The sequence below is a fragment of the Benincasa hispida genome, chromosome 1 (assembly GCF_009727055.1).
Source record: "Benincasa hispida cultivar B227 chromosome 1, ASM972705v1, whole genome shotgun sequence".
NCBI classification, from domain to species: Eukaryota; Viridiplantae; Streptophyta; class Magnoliopsida; order Cucurbitales; family Cucurbitaceae; genus Benincasa; species Benincasa hispida.
In genome coordinates this window covers 71330530-71350880 of record NC_052349.1, presented here as the reverse complement: position 1 = coordinate 71350880, position 20351 = coordinate 71330530, and the positions used below count along the sequence as shown (strand labels likewise).

Below are 20351 nucleotides of genomic sequence, written 5' to 3'. Positions count from 1 at the left end.
AGCGATCGTTTAGTCAATTACTAAGCGATGAAGCTTGTTGACCTAAACGATCGTCTAGTGCGCTCGTGCGTTAAGCAATCCGCGAGCATCTCATCGTCTGCACGATGTGATACTCAGTAATTGCGTACACGGTCGTCAAAACAATACGATCAACTTTTGATCGCATACCCCATCTTTTAACCGATGTGTTCAACCGCGATCGCGTACTCCTTCATCTTTACGATGCGATCAACAACGATCGCCTAGAACATCTTCTGCATGATGCAATCAAACCCTAGATCGCCTCCTTCCTTGAAGAGTCGCAACGCTTACCCAGAACTTCGACGAACGACTCAAAAGTTCAAACAAACTTTGAATACAGACTCGATAATATTTATTAATGCCAAAAAACGCAGGGGCCTTTACAAACAATCGCAAATGTAAAAAGATTTAAATCAAATTGAGGCTAATCAACCCGAAAACATCCATTAATTTACACATCCACAGCAAAATCTAACTATTAAACCAGTGTAGAAATGCACCCACGATGAATGTATATGTCATTTCGTTGCAACAGATGAAATCGGAGTATCAGAACCTAACTCTGATACCAATTGAAGGATCTTATATCTAAGAGTTCCATGAGCGCGTTCGGATCGCTCCGATCTCACTATGACCGAAATACAACATTATACATTCAACACATACAATTATGCAAATAAACTCTAATTAACGGCATGCTATAAACAACAAAATCATAAGGGAAAGAGTTCCATACCAGTTGAAGACATTTTTCACACTTCGGAACTCCAACGCAGCGGAACCCTCCAAGTGATCTACCAACGGCCAACAGCAGCGTCAACGACAACAACACGAACAACCGCACGAACACATGACCGCAAGGGGACGACACCACCACTAAAGAGCCCCGGGTATTCTTGGAGTGAAAACCCAAAGGGTGGTCTTTGGTGAATTTGGTAGAGGAAAGAGGAAACACGAATCGTGTAGGCAATAAATAAGTGGGAGGGAAAAAGCCGCTATCGCATAGCAGAAATGCTTAACTTTTAGGAGGAGCTACACGATCGTGTAAGATTTACTGAACGATCGTTTAGGAAAAGGTACACGATCGTTTAGTAAAATCGACACACTATACGATCGTTTAGAGAAGCTATCCGATCGTGTAGGCGACAATTTACGATCGTTTCGGCGCAAGGTAGAGGATCGTTTAGGCGAAGAGTACTATCGTATAGTCTCTCGATTTTCTTAGGCAATCGTTTTGATTCTCCAACGCGCGCTTCACGAATTCTTTGGATGATTGAACTCTAGGCGGTGGAAAATGAAAACATTTTTCATTTTAACTCATCGGTTACAATAACCGACGTTGCCCCCCTAACCCATGTCCAAACATGATTTTTGGCATAATTATCTTATAATTAACCAACTAATTTATTAATAAATATAATCATATTATATTTTTATCCTATAGTTTGATATCACATATCTACTATAGTATTTTCTCCTCTACTTGATATAAATCATATTTATATCTAATTTCCTCCAAAATAATGTATCTCATACATTTAGCCAATTATATCATATATAATTAATCAGTCCAATTATATCATATATAATCGAACTTCCTCTTGTCAATTTGAACATTTCAAATTAACCCAAATACTGGTTCTCGACTTTATCCAAGCTACCCAGGAGACCTAATGGACCTATGGCTCGAAGCTCTAACGGTCCGTGAATAGCTGACTAAACTCTTTAGCCACGAGATACACCATCGGTTAACTGTCAAACATTCCACTAAAGACCAATAGTTGAACTCTTCTTACCACAGATATATTTCTGTGTCCATCGGATATAACTAATCATGAGTATGATGACCCTTCACAGATGCTCGTAAGTACAATTGGGCCAAATTGTCGTTATGCCCCTGTAGTTACATCTCACTCCTTAAGTACCACTAATTCCTCTAATGAACAATACAACATAGTCCAACTATGTGTGAACACCTCTCGGGTCAAGAGAATGTGTGTGGCGCCACCTCGTTCAAGCTCTGGAATCAACCCTTAAGGGAGCTATCTATCTACTTACCCCTACCTCGGGGAAGAAGTGAATTCCATCTTGTGTAGCTGAGTTCCCAGCTCCTAAATCAGACGAATCCCCAAAATGGTAGATTTAAATCGGCAAACTGGCCACTCGCATCCATACAAATCAAAGGAGCGCCCTCAGTGGCAAGAGTTCCTAACTCACTCAGGATTGAAGTCATGTTACCTATGGTCATCCTAGTGAAGTGAAGTCTCTGTCATGAACGGTATTATATAATGAGACGTTAACACTTCATGGTCAGGTCTTATACAAACTCTTTGTATAAGACACCTCCGCTCGCATGTCCCCAATATGAATGATCAGGATCGGACCATTTGTGACAAGTCACAACACTTGTGACAAGTCACAACACTTGTGACCATTCCAAGCGAGTTGCATCCGTAGCATTACCAGGATAAGGTTTCCCTCCTATATTCATATTCTACAGACCATTTTGGTTATCAATCAAGACATGATCCACTTGTATGTCACCACATACATGTTTGAGTCACATACAGATAACCAGAGATTTTATGTTTATTGGTTTGTGGTAAAGCAAATAAAACAAGTAACTGAGCAAAATATAAGATGTGAAGTAAATATCATATATTAATAACACAAGTGTTCGTACATACTGTTTACAAACTACAGGACACGAGACTTTAGGGTATCAACCCCAAAAATGAGGAGACGAAAAGGTCACCCATCCCATCTCGGGATCCCGATACCAATAATGTGACTGCGTTTGACACTTCTATCCCCTCTCTACAACCCGATACCACCATAACATCACCAACTGTCATCGAACCTATAGAGGCCAACGTCCCACAAACAGATCCCAACATGTATGCCTTACTCACCATGCCACATACAAAGGCTGAAATGTCTGGCATCCCAGAGGCCGACACTTCTGGGATTATTACGACCACATAAGAAGTTACACTGATGAGTAATTTATTGATCAGTAATTGATGACATGTAGAAATGAATGTCATCCTAGGCCTTTTACTTAGAATTATGAAGGTTGTTAGGAAGAATATGCGGCAATCATGATAGGAATTCACAAGAAAGTGAGCTTGCGTCGATTAACATATTGAATCTCGGTTAACCCGTTATTTTGCGTTATTATGCGTTCAATGTATTTTTATGTATAATTGAGCTACTGCTCTTTTCATTATATCATTGTTTCAATGGTATACATGTATAATTGAACATGTATTTTTTATGTAAGTTCAAAGTTCAAAATTCTATATCATAATTTTATCAGAACATGTATAATTGAGCTACTGCTCTTTTCATTGTATCAATAGTATGTAGAACATTATATGGTTCAAGGTTCAAACATTGAGAGAGTGAGATTTTGAGAGAGAGCGAGGTTTTGAGAGAGAGCGAGATTGAAAGAGTATGAAGATATTGTTTTTTGTTACAAGTATGAAGATTGAGAGAGTATGAAGATGGAGAGAGTATGAAGATTGAAAGAGTATGAAGATTGCTATTATAGAAATACTCCAGCTTGTTATTATTTTTTGTTTAAAAGATGAAAGTATGAAGTATGAAGTGTTACAAGTATGAAGTATGAAAAAGTATGAAGTATGTTACAAGTATGATGTATGAAAAACCGATCAATGGTATTTATAACAAATGAAATGTTACAAGTTAGTTATAAATTAAACTAGATGAGGGGTGTTTGTGTCACATTCTCTGGCATTTTCAGCACGTCACACGGTTGTAAGCGGTTCGGTACAATTTTGGCGGTTATGCCCATAATTCTTACACCAACCACATTTCATTTGTCTGCAAAATTCTCCTCTGGATGGTATTCTTCTCACTCTCCGTCGCTTGGCTTGTGCCATAAACTTCAGAGGAAGGATAATCTTTTCTACATATCCAGGAGGTCTTTTCAATTCAGATATGTGGCCAAGTGAATTTATAGGCTCCACATACGCAGTCATTAGAGAGTCCATTGTATAAAATCGTCTGCAAAGACTGTGGATGGGTATATTTCATTCCTTGGCAGCAACAATTACATGCGAACACGGGATACCAGGTGAGTTGAATTCCTTACACGTACATTCCTTCGTGTGAAGATTGACAATACCGTTCAATCGATTATCTCGCACGTGTACCCAATAACAATCAATAGGCTCAACCCGATATCATCTGCCCTTATCGGCCTCACTTGCCAATCGGGTTTCACAGTAGCCAGAGTGCAATGTCGTTCGAGATGCCCAGTAATTCCTCCGTTCGTAGAACCGTGATTGGAGCATTCCTCTAACATGTTCAATCAAGCATACTATGGGCAATAGTCGATACTCTTTAGTTAGCGAATTGAAACACTCTGCACTGTTGCACTATTGCATATGCTAGTGGGAATAATTGATTGTTCCTATCCATAGAAACCGCAACCAATATGGTGCCTTTGTATTTTCCTTTCAAATGCGACCCATCAACAATAATACAAGGCCGATAACTTGTGAAACCTCTAATACAAGACCCTAATGCCATAAACATATACTTGAAATGCACCTCATCTTCAAGTTCGATCTCAAAGACTATACCCGGATTCTCTATTTTTAACGCTTCTCCATAAGCATGTAGTATAGAGTATGAGTATTCTGGAGTACCTCTAGTGAGATCATATGCGGCTTCCCTTGCACGCCACGCTTTATCATAACTTATGTTCATGCCATAATCTTTCCTCATATCCTCAATGATATGACAAGGTTTATAAATACGTCCTATTCCCGTGAACTTATCTTTAATGAGCTGACTAACAACCGTAGCAGTTGCTTGTCTATGGTCGTGATACAGAATTCCAATGGAACATGTGTGCGAACTACAATACTTTGTGATCTTGAATATATCATACCCTTCCATTTTTACTACACGAAAGCTCCACTTACATGTCTCCCCAATATATTTGACAGTGAACAGAGATTTGGTTGACTTCCTGACCTTAAATTCAAAATTTTTGTTGATGGACAGAATAGATAATCTCATTTTCAAGTCTTTTTTGCTAAAAAATAATTGACCAACTTCAACGTCCTCTGTCCCAGATGAAGAGGTGCCAGGCATAATCAACTCTGTCCTATGACTTGAAGACATAGATGGTGGAACCACTGAAGCTGTTGTAGAACGACGCACATCTCCATGATCACGATCCATTTCATTCAATCCTGTTGATTGCTCATTCACATCCACTGAATGACCATAATCCATATAATCGAATTTAGATGGTCTCTCATTACCAACAACTGAAGTATCGCCCAATTCTGAATTCAATTTTGCTGGATTAGTGCGGTCGTTGTCTAGTGATAATGTTGATGGTACAGTGTTGGTAGACAATGGAATATCATCCTCTTCCCGATGAAACTGATATGATTCCTCGTATTGTCTGTCCATAGTCGTATCATCATAACTCACATTTCCACACCCCATTCCAATATTTTCATCCTGATTAGATTTCAATGTTACAACTGACTGAAGTCTACTAAGCTCTTCTCGTAAAAGAAGGAAGCGACATCATCATCTTCTTTATGAATTGTAGAGGAGCTTCAAATTCAAGCTTATATTTAACTTTCAGTATAAGATCAAACTCTGAAGAACTGACATTTGTAACTATGTAAATGCGAGATTTAAGTTCTTCATACTTCAATTTATGAGGCACAATGATTCCTGTCAACTGTCCCCCAATATACAAACTTTAATTCTCATCCCAATCACCTCCATATTGAATAAGTAGACACTTTTCTGTCATCCTACAAAGCAAGAGAACACTTGTCATTAAGTTGTACAAGCAATTGAAGTGTACTCTCGCTCTCTCTCTTACTCTCTCTCAATACAAAATTTTGTAATGCTACATTTCCAGAAACAACATAGCAAAAATAATTAAACAGACTTAAAATAATGAAACACCTTTATGAAAAAGCTGTTCCGTTCTGAAAAAGTCTCGTCTTGGAAATCCCCGTTCGAATAATCTCCATTCAACAAAATACCATCGAAAACCAGAGAAGTAATCACCTTTGAAATGGAGCTTAGAGTTTAAAGAAATCATTATTATATCGTGTTTAGGTATTATTGATTTGATTTGAGGCTTCCGTCGTGAAAATTATCAAATCATTCGTACATTGACGAGCAATCACATCAAACCAGGGAATTTCAAGCGAGAGCGAGAGTGTTTAATCAAACGAGAGCGAGATTTACCTCGTGAGGCTGGTGTAAGGGCAATTTATGTAATTTTGTATGGCGATGATGTCAACAGATGGTCAATTGATATTATTTTTTAAAAATGAGTCATTTGGCATTTTGGACCCAAAAATTGGGTCATCTGTACAAATTTCCCATGATAATTTCATAAAGCATAAGACCACCTTTCATTGATTAAAAAAAATACCAAAATTTTCATTTACGCCTCTTATTTTAGCCATCTATCCAACGAAATAAGTCCATTTTCTAGTTTCTCTTACCCCTAAATCTCGAATGGATTCTGCTTTCAGGTAAAAACGGTATCAACCGGAGCACCTCAGCAAGCCTGGCCTCCCAGCGAGACCCCCGAGCGAGATCTACCCTTGCTTTCTAATTTGTCAGTCTGGTTAGCGCCGCTATCACGTAAGGCTTCGCTTTTTTCTATTTTTTTTTTTTTTTACTCTCGACAAATTATTATTTTCATAGGGGAGAATGAATATTCTAGTAAAACTATCTATCACTGTAGGATTCCTATTCAAGATCAAGGATCACACACGCCGTACTCGTTGTATGCCATTTGCATCAAACAGGGCAACTGGTCTCTCTCTCTAATGGCAACCATGGACGGAGCGGTCCAGACTCAGCCTCAGCAGCAACAGCCTCTCCCGGCGCAGCCGGTGGCTGTCGCGGAAAGGCTTAACCAGGCAGTACAGCAGCAGTTGAACCTGGAGGCTCTGAAGAATCGAGCTACTACTCTATTTAAAGCCATCTCTCGGATTCTCGAAGATTTTGATGTCTACGGTCGCACCAATACGACACCTAAATGGTTTACTTTCATCTTCCGCATCATCTTATCTCGTGATATTTTCCAAATTTGATTGAATTTTAAGTTCCTGACCGGCTTTCGATCGATAGAAAAACTAACATTGTGTTGTTTGAATGTTGAGAATCGTTTTTTTTTTTTTTTTGCCGGAGAATGAAAAGATAATAGGGGAAGGAGAAGCGCTCGAGAGTGTAACTTCTTTTATTTTGCTTCGTCTACACTTCCTATAGTAGCCCGTTAGTGTTAGAAAGTAATTTCTTTTTTTCCCTATCTCGTGGACTAACATATACCGACTATTTTTCTGAACATCAAAGTGTCATAATCTCTATCTACCTATCTATATATATTTCGAATTTCTCCTCATCTGGCTAACTGTATAGTTGATTTTTACACCAGGCAAGACATATTGGGGCAATATTCTATGGTGAATCTAGAGCTTTTCAACATTGTTGATGAAATCAAGAAAGTTTCCAAGGCTTTCGTTGTACATCCAAAGAATGTTAATGCAGAGAATTCTACAAGTATGCCCCTGCATCCCCTCCAAGTATTTGATGAAGTAAAAGGAGAAATGATAAGTTTCTGTTATGTATGCTTGAAATTACTTCGTAAAGACATTGGGATAATGCATGCTTGTTTATTATGAACTCCATCCTTGAGGAAAGGCAACTGGGATTTTTTTTTTCTTTTCCTTTTCATGAATGATTTCCTATAATTAAATGCAGTTTTGCTTTATTTTCATTTTTATAAGGAATTTTTTTTTTATTGATGGTATGAGATTAAAAAAGAGGGGGTAAACCTCAATCCAAGAGAGTTACGTAAAGTCTCTCCAATCGAATAAAAGAAAAGAGAAGAGTAGTGATGGAAAAAAGGAGAGCATTTATATGAAGTAGTAACCAAATAAACCACAGATAGAAAAACCCAATCAAAAGAAACTTCCTTATCTTTAAAGACATTTTTGTTTTGTTTTTTTTTTTGGCAAGTACTCCAGTAGAATGCCCCAACAAAGTTCATCAAAAGGAGATCCTTTTCTATTTTAAAAGGATGTTCGATAAGAGTCAATCTAAGCATAGCTTAATGTATAAGACACAAATTACCATCCCAAGTCATCGGTTTGATTATACCATTTATATTCCTTGGTTATTATGAGATCAGTTTGATGGAACGCAATTGTATTTATGAGATCAGTGGGTGGGAAATAAGTCCCCATGCTATAGGTTCCTTGGTTATACCATTTATATTCTATTAAAGTTCATTTTGTGTCTGTTTTTTCAGTGTGGTCCGGGAGCTTTGTTTCGTTTTCTTTTGGGATTCGATGGTGGTTGAGTTCGTCCTTGATTGGAGAGGTCTCGTTTAGGATCAGGAGGAAGGATGTCCCTTTCTAAAGTCTTGACCCTTTGAAGGGTTTCTCTTATGAATCCTTCTTTCATTTGTTTTTGGACTCGTCTCCCATTAGTGAGTTTGTGATTTCTTGTGGAGGATCAGGATTCCAAAGAAAGTCATGTTCTTTGTTGGACAAGTCTTACTTGGCCATGTGAACACCTTGGATTGGTTTTCGAGGATGTCGTCTTCGTTAATGGGTCCTTTTTGTTGTATTCTTTGTCGGAAGGCAGAGGAAGACATGGATCACCTTCTCTTGAGCTGTGAGTTTTTTTTTTTTTTTTTTTTGTATTTAAAGAATGGGATTCATTGTTTGAAAATTCAAGAGTATCAAGACAATCTCAGGTCTTTTCATATCATTTCCCTTTGTTTTTATTTCCTTATTAGCTCAACTTTGGTTCTCTTTTTTAATGATCACCCTCGAAGGGCCATTGTGTCATCAAGAGGAATTAAACAAGGAGACCCATTTTCTCCTTTCTTATTTTTTTTGATAAGTGTGGCTTTTAGTGCCATAACTGGAAATGCTCATTCTAAAGGCATCTATGAAGGATTTGTGGTTGGAAGAAATAAGGTGCATATGCCTCTTCTGCAGTTTGCGGGGTACTTTGCTATTTTTAAGTATGATGATTATATGTTTGTTAGTCTTATACGATACATTGAGTTTTTTTGAATGGTGCTCAGGCCAAAAAGTTAATTGGGAGAAATCGGCACTTGGTGGGGTTAATGTGGAAGATTTCATGTTTTTTTTTTTTTTTAGATTTTTCATTGAAATAATAAATGAGTCAAATGCTCAAAGTACATAAAAGGAAACAATAATAAAAATCTTCTAACTTGCCAATATAGTGCAAGAATCATCATACAAAACATAGACTAAAGTTCTAAAGAAGAAATAAAAACAATTTAGTTGAACAGAAATCTCAAGGTGAATAATCATCAAAATGCTTAGCTATAGAATCACTTGATAAGACTTTGACTCGAGCAATCCTAGGGCGATATGAATAAGGAAGTGTCATGTTTTGAGAGAAACGCTGAATACTCTCCTTCCAATCTAAAGTCTAAAAACCGCAAGTGGCACAAATTGACTCCAAAACTTAGAGATACTCATCCACCGGCTTTGCGAATTCAAGTTGAACTATCCTTACAAGAGCCAAAGAAGGGGAACAAGACCAAGAATGCTCGTCATTACGTTGCACCATGTAGAAAAATGTTCTTTTTTTTAAAAAAAACACCCATTAAGCCAATTGAATAGCAGTGTTAAATTCTATTCTCTGGTTGCTTATCCCACAACTTTCAACCTATTATCTGGTAATGATGTAGTGTCACACCCCCTCCTGAGCTCCTCTCTTGAACCTGAAAGGAGGCACGAGGACAGCAGATACCACCCTTTTGTGATATCTACTGCCAATCTCTTACTCAACTAGCATTAACTCAACTTAGCTGTATTAAGAATTAACCCACTGTTTTATTTATCAGAAATTACAAGAGTTTTACAAACATTTGCCCCAACCCATTTTAACTACTATAGAAAATACATTTAACTCGTGGTAGACCTCGTCTTCTCACAACAACCTGGACTCCTCTACTAATTGCGAAGGGAAACATAAAAGAAAAGAGTGAGCTTCAAGAAGCTCAGTGAGTGGTAAACAACTTATAGGATCTCTTTCAACCTTTTAGAGACAAATAAATCAATTAGCATATCCACATAGCGAGGTTACTCGAGGTTACTCCTCAAACCTCATGCTTGAATGAGTCCATTCTCTGTTCTACCTACACATACGGTAGATAGTTAAACATATTCCTCATTTTACTATTATGTGCTCATAGATCTCCCTCGTACGGACTCAGAAGCTAGACCCGTCGGTTCTCTGACCATCTCATATGAGGTTCCTCTCACAGGCTTAGGAACTAGGCCCTCATGACCCCCTGACCATTCCGTGAGGTTCCGTCACAAGCTTAGGAACTAGGTCTTTCGACCCCCTGACCATCCCAGGCCACATATTCTCATCATCTTTCAAGCTACTCGTACATCTATATATGAATAGATTTATATAGATATGCACAAGACCTTAAAAGAATACCACTCATAGTTTGTTAGCAGGGATCTCCTTTCCTTCCCAAGTTCCCTAGTTTCCCTTGTTTCTTCTCTAGCTCTCGGGCCCACTCTAACTGATATGAAATTATGCCTTTAGATACCTTTGGACAGCAGTTGGACACAAGATAGTCTTTCCCTAAGTAGTTGGAAGCATGGCAACACCTTCTAGACGCTTGGAATTCCTCTGATCAACGCATAGGCTCAAGCATGGATGCATGGCAGCATTGATAGCATGGCCTCCCTTGATTAATGCATGGGCCTTACCTCGAAACCCCAATTTCCCCTAAAATTCTCCTTTTGAGTCTTCTTTGAAGGGAATTTGAGTTGTGAGTTGAAGGAAGTTCTCCTAAGGTATTTATAGGCCCTCAAAGGTGTCCTTGTCACCCTTCCTATGCCACCAATGCATGACACATGGTTTGCATGAGAAACTTATGTGTCAGCACCATGCAAAGCCCAACGCAACACCCTTGACAACTCTTACTTGCATGTGAGCTTGAGGTGTCTTCGCCATGCACAGTCCAACGCATAGCCCCCCTTGAAATGCTGTTCCGGCCTTTTGCATGTCCTATTATGCGTCCACTTCACCCTTGGCTTGATCGGGGCTTCATTTGGTTGAGCCACGTACCCCATTTTGCTGTCACTCTGACCTTGCTCTCTAAGTTTCCAAGTTAACACATACTGACCTAGGTTGGGTGCATGGTTGCTTCATCAACAACCCTCTATGCATCCAACATCTCCTCTATGCGTCCATCGGGTGCTTCCAACGCATGGTCCCCTAGGTTTGGACATATGGTTTCTTAACTATGTCACCAACTTGACTTTTACTCACCACATAGTTCCCTCTTTGGCCTATAGCAAGGGCATGTGCCCACCGTACATTTCCCTCATAGGTATGCATCCAACTAGGGTTCTTGGGCTTCCTTGGTATAACTCTTTCCTCAAGGGTTTGTCTTATGCTTTCATCTTGCTCCTTATAGATCCAAAATGGAATCCACAAGGTCTACTATGCGCCAAACCCTAGTTCTATGCGCCCAACCCTAAGCTTATGCGCCAATCCTTCTTTCACTCCCTTCTCCCTTGGTTTCTATCTTCTTCTTAAAGCATAGCTTACTCTTTCAAACTTGAGGCATAGCCATGTGTCCTCTTTTCTCACTTTTCCTTCAAGCATGTGCCCACATGGCCATCTGTGTGTCCAACACCTCATCTATGCGTCCAATGCTTCTCTCTTTAGGGTTTCCTCCACTTGTAGTGTCCTATGTTGTCCAACACTTAGTCAATTTCTTTCCCAGAGTACCCTATGTGCCCATCATGCCTTCCCTATGCACCCATTATACTTCTTTATGCGCCCATCTTGGTGTTCAATGCTTGGTTTCCTAGTCTCATAACAAAATCTCAAAGCATAGCTTCCCACATCCCTAGAAATCCGAAGTTGTCCAAAATCTCCCCTTGGGATGCACCTGCTATGCGTTTAACATGCTATGGCTTTGGCCATGCACTGAACTCCTCCAAGATTCTCCATCCTCTCCTACGTGATGAGTTCAACTCTTATTCCCATAGCATAATTTAGACACTTGGCCAAATTTTTTACTCCAAACTACTATGCCTCCAACACTTAAAAATGTTTCTTCCTCCAAGGCATAGTTTAGGTACTTAGTTTAACTCTTCCCTTCCAAAGCTTGAACTCTGAGCTCTTCTCTCCACCTAAGGAAATCCTGTGAGGGCTCGGGTGTTACTTGTAGTCTCTCTCAGTGCACCATTGTTCCAACCATTAAGGAGAAAAAGATGTGATTTTTCGGCCAAAGGAGATGTTTTTCTCTATAAACAGTAACCTCATAAACGAATATCACCCAACAAATGTGAGAATACCTCCTGATTTACCAAATGCTTCCAAGGAGATCCTACCAATTCCATTGGAGTTCCAATTGAATTAAGGAATTGTAGATCAATACTAATTGTGGAAGTTGGTTTTGTAAGAAATGTCTTAATGCTATCAATTTGGATGTTTCAATGAGGTCCCTAGCAACCCAAGAAACGGTCTTCATTTACAAGACACCTCATGAGAAGATACTATTTTTTGTAGTTGAAACCCACACGTTGCCACTGAAGATGGAAATTTAGAAGGTATTTTGGAGGGAGATATTTGTAAATCATTTACAAGAGGTGGATGATTTTGTAAGAAAAGTGTATTGTAGGCTTCCCCCAATTGACCAGGTGTGAATTCCTCTTCACTACTTAGGTTGACATCTAATTCATCATTTGAATCCTGAGTGAGATGCTTCTTGTAACTCAGAGTGAAGGTTCCTTGAACAAAAGAAATATTTGAACTGGGGATTGTAAAATTGGTTTGGACGATAACGGGTGAAGAATGGCGTTCACTTAAGGGTCTTATGCCTTCAGGTATTAAAGCCCGAGCGCAATTATCCTCCAAGAAATCAGGCTTGGACTAGTGGTTTAATAATGCTTCGATTGAAGATTGATTCTTTTGACCTTTGTAATTCAACGAAGAGAATGGAGAAGTTTTTGGACTCACCCTCCCGTGCCTTCAATTACATGAGCAATTTCTTTTACTTCAAGATGGAGATTCTAAAATTTAAAAACCAAGATGAGGGAAGAACAGACCGTGGACGAGAAAGAGACTCTTCAAATTCTGAGACTACAACAAACTCGATTTGAATCTTTGTTTGGTGGATTTGTCCCTTTGGGGTTGATACTTTGGTTGAAACGAGAAATTAATTGAATCGGCCATATTTTCTCAATTAGTGTAGTGTGTAAATTGGTCTTTAAAATACCTGGAGAGGAGAAGAGTTATCTAATACAGCCAATTTCAACCACTCTGCCTTTTCTCTTTCTGCCATTTCTGGAACAATAAATGCAGCCACTTTTATCCCTTCCTCCTTCCCTCTTTCTGCCTTTTCACTAACCAAGCCTCCTTTTGACGTTTCAATACCCGAAATTAATGCTACCGTTGCCAACTCATTTGCCTTTTCATTGCCCACGCTATTTTCCTCATTTTCCAATGCAGTGGCTTTTGGTATTTCCTCAAGAACTGCTAGAATTGTGTATCTCGTATTTTTTTTTTTTTGAACAAGAAACAAAATGAAAGATGTTACAAGTGTATGAAAGGAAACAAACACTACCAAACAAAATATAATAAAAAAGGATCAGCAAATGCACCAGGATATCTCAACTGGTTGACACTTCCATAGCATTCTCATCATATCCTAAAAAGTAGAGCAGAAATTCTATAATGGTGTATCTTGTATTGGAAATGATGAGGGGGGGTGTCAACATAGTTGAGAAGTCCGGGTGCATCTGTTGATCCTCAATTTTCAATTTTCAGTTCTTGTTTGCTTTGGTTTGATATTTTGTCTCTTTGCATCTTGTCTCATTGTAATTGAGCTATTGCTCTTTTCATTATATCAATGAAAAGTAATGAAAAGTTCTGTTTCCATTAAAAAAAAAAGAAAAAAGAACTGCTGGAATTGGATTATCCTTTCCATTTTCAAAAATATTCCACAAAGCCTCCGCCCTAGTCTCTCTAATTCGAAATTAAGGGAGGCTTTGATTTGTCAGGACATTCTACACACTATAAGGAGATTTTTGGCATCAGATTTTTTGGAAGATTTCATGTTATATCAGTTTTCCTCATGATTGAATTGCAAGATAGAATCTTTTCCTATCACTTATCTTGGTCTTCCTCTTGGTGGTCATCCAAAGAACCTCTCCTTTTGGCAGCCAAATTTTGATAGAATTCAGAAGAGGACACATGACGTGATGTAATTAGGTTCTTTCTTGTATCCTTTATATTATATGTCACTTTTCCTCATGCCTTCCTCAGTAAGCTTGGAATTGGAACGTCTATTGAGATCGTTTTTTTGGGAAGGCAAATAGGGCAGCGACATTAATCATTTAATTTTCTTGAAAACGGTTTTTTTGGGATAATAACAACAATTTTCATTGAGAAACAATGAAAGAATAAGAATACACGGGCACTATCTCTCAATCAAGATGGTTCTGTGTCCTTCTTTTAGGATTTTTCTACCTCTTCGTGGAGTTTTTCATTTCGGCGTTCCTTCAAGGATTTCGAGATTGTTGATTTCCAGAATTTAATGCAGCTTCCTTCCAAGTTCATTGTTTCTATTAATGATGATTCTCGAAAATGGTTCATTAAATCCTCTGGAAAATTCCCAGACACGGTTTTTGGATTCTTCCTCTCCTATGAATAAGGCTTTATTTGGTGCATTATGGAAGCCCAAGAGTCCAAAGCATATCGATATTTTGATTTGGATTATGCTCAATGGTCTACTTTTTGAGTGTGGTTATGCGTTTTCATGTTGGTTCAAGCCTTTTCATATCTTCACCATTCATTGGGTCTTCTCAAATATTTTTAAGGACAATGTTCTTCAAGTTCTTACTAGAATTTGGCTGGCTCCATTGGCACATCTCCTTTGGACTAATGCAGTTAAAGCTATTCTTTCAGAATATGACACGAGAGGAAGCAGAGAATCTTGTAGAACCCTTCCTTCTCTCATTTGATTGTTCTGATTCAGCCCGTTATAAAGCATCATCTTGGTGTTCTTTATCAAAGCTATTTGACGGTTACTCAATTCAAGACATTTCACGTTGTTGGGACTCTTCTATCTTTTCTCATTTTTGAATTGTTTTATTTTGTTCTTGTTCTTAATAGGATTTTGGTGTTTGGCCTTGCTCTATCTTCTCAATTTGTTACTTCGGTTCTTTTGGTTTTTGTCCTATTCTTGTATTTCGAGTATTAGTCTCTTCTCTTTTTCATTTGCTTAATGGAAATTTTGTATCCTTTTCAAAAAAGGTAGAGCTTTGCTCTTGCCCTTAAAGGCTTCGTAATCCTAGCCTTCCATTCTCCCACAGAAGAACAATATTTTCTCATTTAATAAGGCATATACCTGTTCTATCACAATTTCCTTTTCAAAGAATTATTTTAGAAATGCTCTCCAAGGATTGAATTCCCCTGAAAGGCATGACATGAGGTAAATGAGAGATTTAAAAGTGTGGCTTAGAGTGAGTCTCCCGCATAAAATAGAAGAGTTTTTCCACCTGTTTCTTTAATGCTAGAAAAGGTTTTTGTTATCTAAAATCAGTCTTCTAAGTATTACACATGATCACTCGACTAGTATTTCGAGAGAAATGAAAATGGAACAATCATTCATTTATTTGTAGAATTTTGATTCCCACTAAAATTTTCTTCCTTTTTGTGAGCCCAGTACTACCAGTTATGTTGTCCTCAAAACTATTGCCTGAGATGGAGGTAGACGACAATTCTAAACGAGAGCAGTTGCTTCTTGGAATGCACAACATGCCAGTATCTACACAGATTGAGAAATTGAAGGTACTAGAAGTTCGTTAAATATCTGTAGGTCGTAGAACTCCTCGAGTTCTGAAGAAATTCGTTAAATCGCATACTTTCTTGTGTATCTGGCATTTAGGTTTACCTTTCTTACAGACTAGAATTGAAATGATTGGAGCAGCCTGTGAAAGTGCTGAAAAAATATTAGCTGAAACTCGGAAAGCATATTGTTTCGGAATGCGTCAAGGGCCAGCAATAGCTCCAACTTTAGACAAGGCTCAAGCTGCAAAAATTCAGGAGCAAGAGAATTTACTCCGAGCTGCTGTTAACTTCGGGGAAGGTAATATTTTATTACTTTTATAGTCATTGATTAATATTTTAGCTTTAATTAGTTCTAGTTCATATATAGTTTAGTACTATATTATTGGTAAAATAAAAAGAGACTAATGATCAAACTACAACGAAACAAAATAAACAAAAATGTTGAATATAGCCGATACACCCCAAAACAACCAATAATTTGCACTTGAAAAAGACATAGAAAGCATTTGATAACAAACTAAACAGAGAGAGAAATAGATGACCAACAAAGAGAAGAAGTGAAAACTGCCGATAAGACATAGCTCTGAATCAAAGATCTGAATGCAAATCTACCCTTTAACCTGAACAAAAGCTTAGAAAAGACTTGTCAAAGTTGAGTCGACAATGAAGAATGTCGATGAAACACATAAAATGTAGATAATCGATGGAAGCACTTTTTCCTCTCTACTTCAATCAATGCTCCAAGAACAGAAGACACAATTTCATCCAAATTAGATCTCTGAACTGGCGAGGCAGATGAACAGCTTTAAGGCCTCAGGATGTGCAAAACTTAACACTAGAACCAAGTTGTATTTTGACCACAATTTCCACAGAATTTCTAGCGACCAAACTTGATAAGTTCTTTTTATAACTTCAAACATTCAACTAAAACCCCTGCACCAACTCTTGAAGAAGCAAAAATAAACCAAGCTGAATCAAAATGGTCCTTAAAGACCAACTCTCATTAGCCAAATGTTTAAGACCTTCCCAAATAACGAAATCAGGAATCCTAACTAAATGATCTTAGCTGGCAAAAAGGATGAAAACTTGTACTAAGATGGGAAAATCGGAAGTTAACCGGTATTAAGTAGCCTCCTTAGAAAAATTCCAGCAATGTCAATAAACAATTAACCCACATAACTAGGAAACCATCTGACTTTCCAAAAACCTCCACATCTAACTTTCCAAAAACCTCCACAAAGGATCATTAAATAATCTTTTATTCTGATTAGAAAAGCAATCAACTATCCTAAGGAGAATGATGATTGGAGACTTTATAAAGTTGTAATCTGCAGGCTTCAATCAGAGAAGAAAGTAATCTAAGAGAATTTCATTCGCCTTTATATTTTTCTTCTCCCCTGCTCTTTTCATTATGTACAATAGTCGTGCCTTGTACATGAATCTTATATTAACATGCAGGATTAAGATTACCCGGTGAGCAACGACAAATTACACCAACACTTCCTATGCATTTGATAGATGTGCTGAATGTAGGTGATGGAGTGCAGAGTTTTAATGAAACGTCTGGTAACATTCATTTTTCTTTTCAAGCATAAATGGTTTATATATTACTTTACTAAATTGTACACGTGTAGTTGTTATAATCAATTTAACAAAGTCTCTTTCAGGTATGTATACAAAGAATACTCTTACATCAAATAATATTAGTGGTCAAGGATCATTGATACAGGTTAGATGATTTTCTTGCTCCTTGAAACGTGTCCTCAATGTTGATTTATTTGTATCTTCTTGAGTTATAGAATGCATTCTAAGTTCTCCAAGGGGAAACAACTTTTGGCTAACAGATTTCATTTCATTCGAGGTTCCCTAATGTGTATGATCGAATTATCTCCTATCAGTTGGTCCCTAATTTTATTTGGATTTATTTAGTTGTGAGTTATATGTTTTATTACTTTTCCCTTTTTTGAGCCTTGGGTTTGGATTGTAAAAGCATCTTGTGAGGGATGTCCTTTGGAAAGAGGTGGATAAAGGAAAAGGCTCACATTTGGTTAGTTGGGAGGTCAATGGGAAGAATATTGCTAGTAAGTAGCATGGCCTTCATTGCTTTGAATTGTTGTCAAGTGGGGTTAAAGGCACGTACCAGAATTTGTGGAATAATATTTTCCTTGAGCTCCCTTCCAGTTCCCATTTTGTCCGTTGTGTAGTGAGGGAAGGTAAGGAAATGCATGCTTGGGAAGATCAGTGTCTGAGGGATAGATCCCCTTGCTTTACACTTACTTGTTTATATAGTTTGTCTTTCCTTAAAAATTGTTAGATCTCTGATTTCTTGGTTTGGATAAGGAGCTTTGTCTCGCTCTCATTTGGGTTATGTCGTTCCTTGTTCAATAGAGAAATGATGGAAGTTGTCTCTCTTCTATCTTTGATGGAGTTCCATTTTAGGCTTAGGAGAAGGAATGTTTGTGTTTGGAGTCCTCATCCCTTAGAAGGATTCTCTTGCAAGTCCTTCTCTTGACATTTGTTGGACCCCCCTCCCATTAGTGACTCAGTCTTTGATGTTTTGTGGAGGATTAAGATTCCTAAAAAAAGTTAAATTCTTCACTTGGAAAGTTCTACTTGTTCGTGTGAACACCATGGATCGACTTTCGAGGAAGATGCCCCATTGGTGGGTCCTTTTTGCTGTATTCTTTGTTGGAAGGTAGAGGAAGATTTGGAACACATGCTTGAGTTTGCAAGGTATGTGTGGAATTGCTTCTTTAAGGAGATTGGTTTTGTGCTAGCTTGTTAGAGAGATGTTAGAGGCTCAATTGAGGAGTTCCTCCTCAATTCACCTTTTAGTGAGAACTGAGAAGGGTTGCTTATGTGGTTTGCGAGGGTGTCTTCTGTAATGGGATTTTTGTAGGGAGAGAAATAGCACAGTTTTTAGAGGTGTGAATAGAGATCCTAGTAGAGACGTCCGTGGGGCGAGGTGAGGATGGGATGACTTCCCTTTCCTCGCCCCATTTTCATTCCCCATCCTTGCAGTTTTTCTTGTTTAATTTTGTAGGGATTGGGACAGGAGTTCCCTACGAGGAGTTCTCGAGGGTTGGTTCCTTGCGGGGAATTATCTCCTGTTTAACTTTCTTTAGAAAAATTCAATGAAATAATTAAAAATTTCAATTACATAATTAATTTTCCACTATTAATCCTCCTATAAATGGCTAGTTCTCATGAAAAATTCTTAAATGTCTTAAATGAAGTAAAATTTCATACTAAGTTAATTAATTATTCGTACATAAGAGTTTAAAAATGCTTCAAACATATCAAATTATTCATATAATATCATTATTATCCCATAAAAGTTTAAGTTAATTCAAACATATACATATTTTTTTATGTATCCATGTGTATACATATATAATTTTCCACTATTAATCCTCCTATAAATGGTTAGTTTTCATGAAAATTCTTAAATGTCTTAAATGAAGTAAAATTTCATACTGAGTTATTTAATTATTCGTACATAAGAGTTTAAAAATGCTTCAAACACATCTAATTATTCATATAATATCATTATTATCCCATAAAAGTTTAAGTTAATTCAAACATATACATATATTTTTTTACGTATCCATGTGTATACATATATAATTTTTTTAAAAAAAATAGTAATAAAAATAAATGGAGAACGGGACCGAGGAATGTATTCCCCCTCTCCACCTCCATTTAGCTTCTTCCGCAACTCCCCCTCCCCCCCGCCCCCCAACAAACATATTCCCTCCCCATCCCTCCTAGGGGTAGGGTGGGTTCACATGGAGAGAATGGACATCTTTGGACCCTAGTGATATGTGGTTTTTTTTGTGAGGTTTCATGTTCTTTTTGGGCTTCGATTATGAGGACTTTTTGTAATTACTCTATAGACAATATTTTACTTAGTTGGAACACCTCTTTATAGTGAGTTTTTTTTTTTTTTTAGGCTTGAGTTTTTATGTCATTGTATTCTTTTATTTCTTCTTGATGGAAGTTTCTATTACAAAAACTTTGTATTTTGCATCATAACATCAATGGTTTCCTTATCTTACTTTCTCGTTGTCCTATACACATGCATATAATTAGGAAATTCAATCCTTTGTAAGAGTGCTGTTAATCGTCCTTTTCACTTGATATTTAAAGCAGCCTCCTGGATCACAACTTGTTGGAAGATCAGCTGCTTCGCCTTCTGGTGCCACGAGTGCCACATCCTTTGACAACACAACGTCGCCATTGCCATATGCTAACTCTCCAAGGTCAAGTGTGAACATTATGAACACACCTTCTCCTCAACAGCAGACCCAACAACAGCAACAACAACTTCAGCAAGTCCAACAAAGGCAAAAAATGATGCAACTACCTCAGCATCAGCAGCTCCTTGCTCAACAACAGATGAGGCAGTCTTCTATGCAAGGAATAGGGCAGGTAAT

The 20351-nt window shown here is 37.9% G+C and overlaps 1 protein-coding gene across 7 annotated transcripts in view; it reads left to right on the top strand.

Moving 5' to 3' along the window:
- The first annotated feature begins 6521 nt into the window (after positions 1-6521).
- LOC120092745 (mediator of RNA polymerase II transcription subunit 8) overlaps positions 6522-20351 on the top strand; it is a 36799-nt gene continuing 22969 nt past the window's right edge. For 4 of the 7 annotated variants that reach the window (XM_039051249.1, XM_039051171.1, XM_039050962.1 and 1 more), the window contains exons 1-8: positions 6522-6681; positions 6785-7084; positions 7478-7602; positions 15791-15915; positions 16030-16213; positions 17374-17481; positions 17583-17644; positions 20065-20346. In XM_039051249.1, the coding sequence (XP_038907177.1) occupies positions 6870-7084; positions 7478-7602; positions 15791-15915; positions 16030-16213; positions 17374-17481; positions 17583-17644; positions 20065-20346 (1101 nt within the window). In that variant the 5' untranslated portion in view covers positions 6522-6681; positions 6785-6869. Of the gene's footprint in view, positions 6682-6784; positions 7085-7188; positions 7332-7477; positions 7603-15790; positions 15916-16029; positions 16214-17373; positions 17482-17582; positions 17645-20064; positions 20347-20351 lie in introns of those variants that run through there. The other 3 variants (XM_039051106.1, XM_039051033.1, XM_039051318.1) reach the window with 3 other exon arrangements.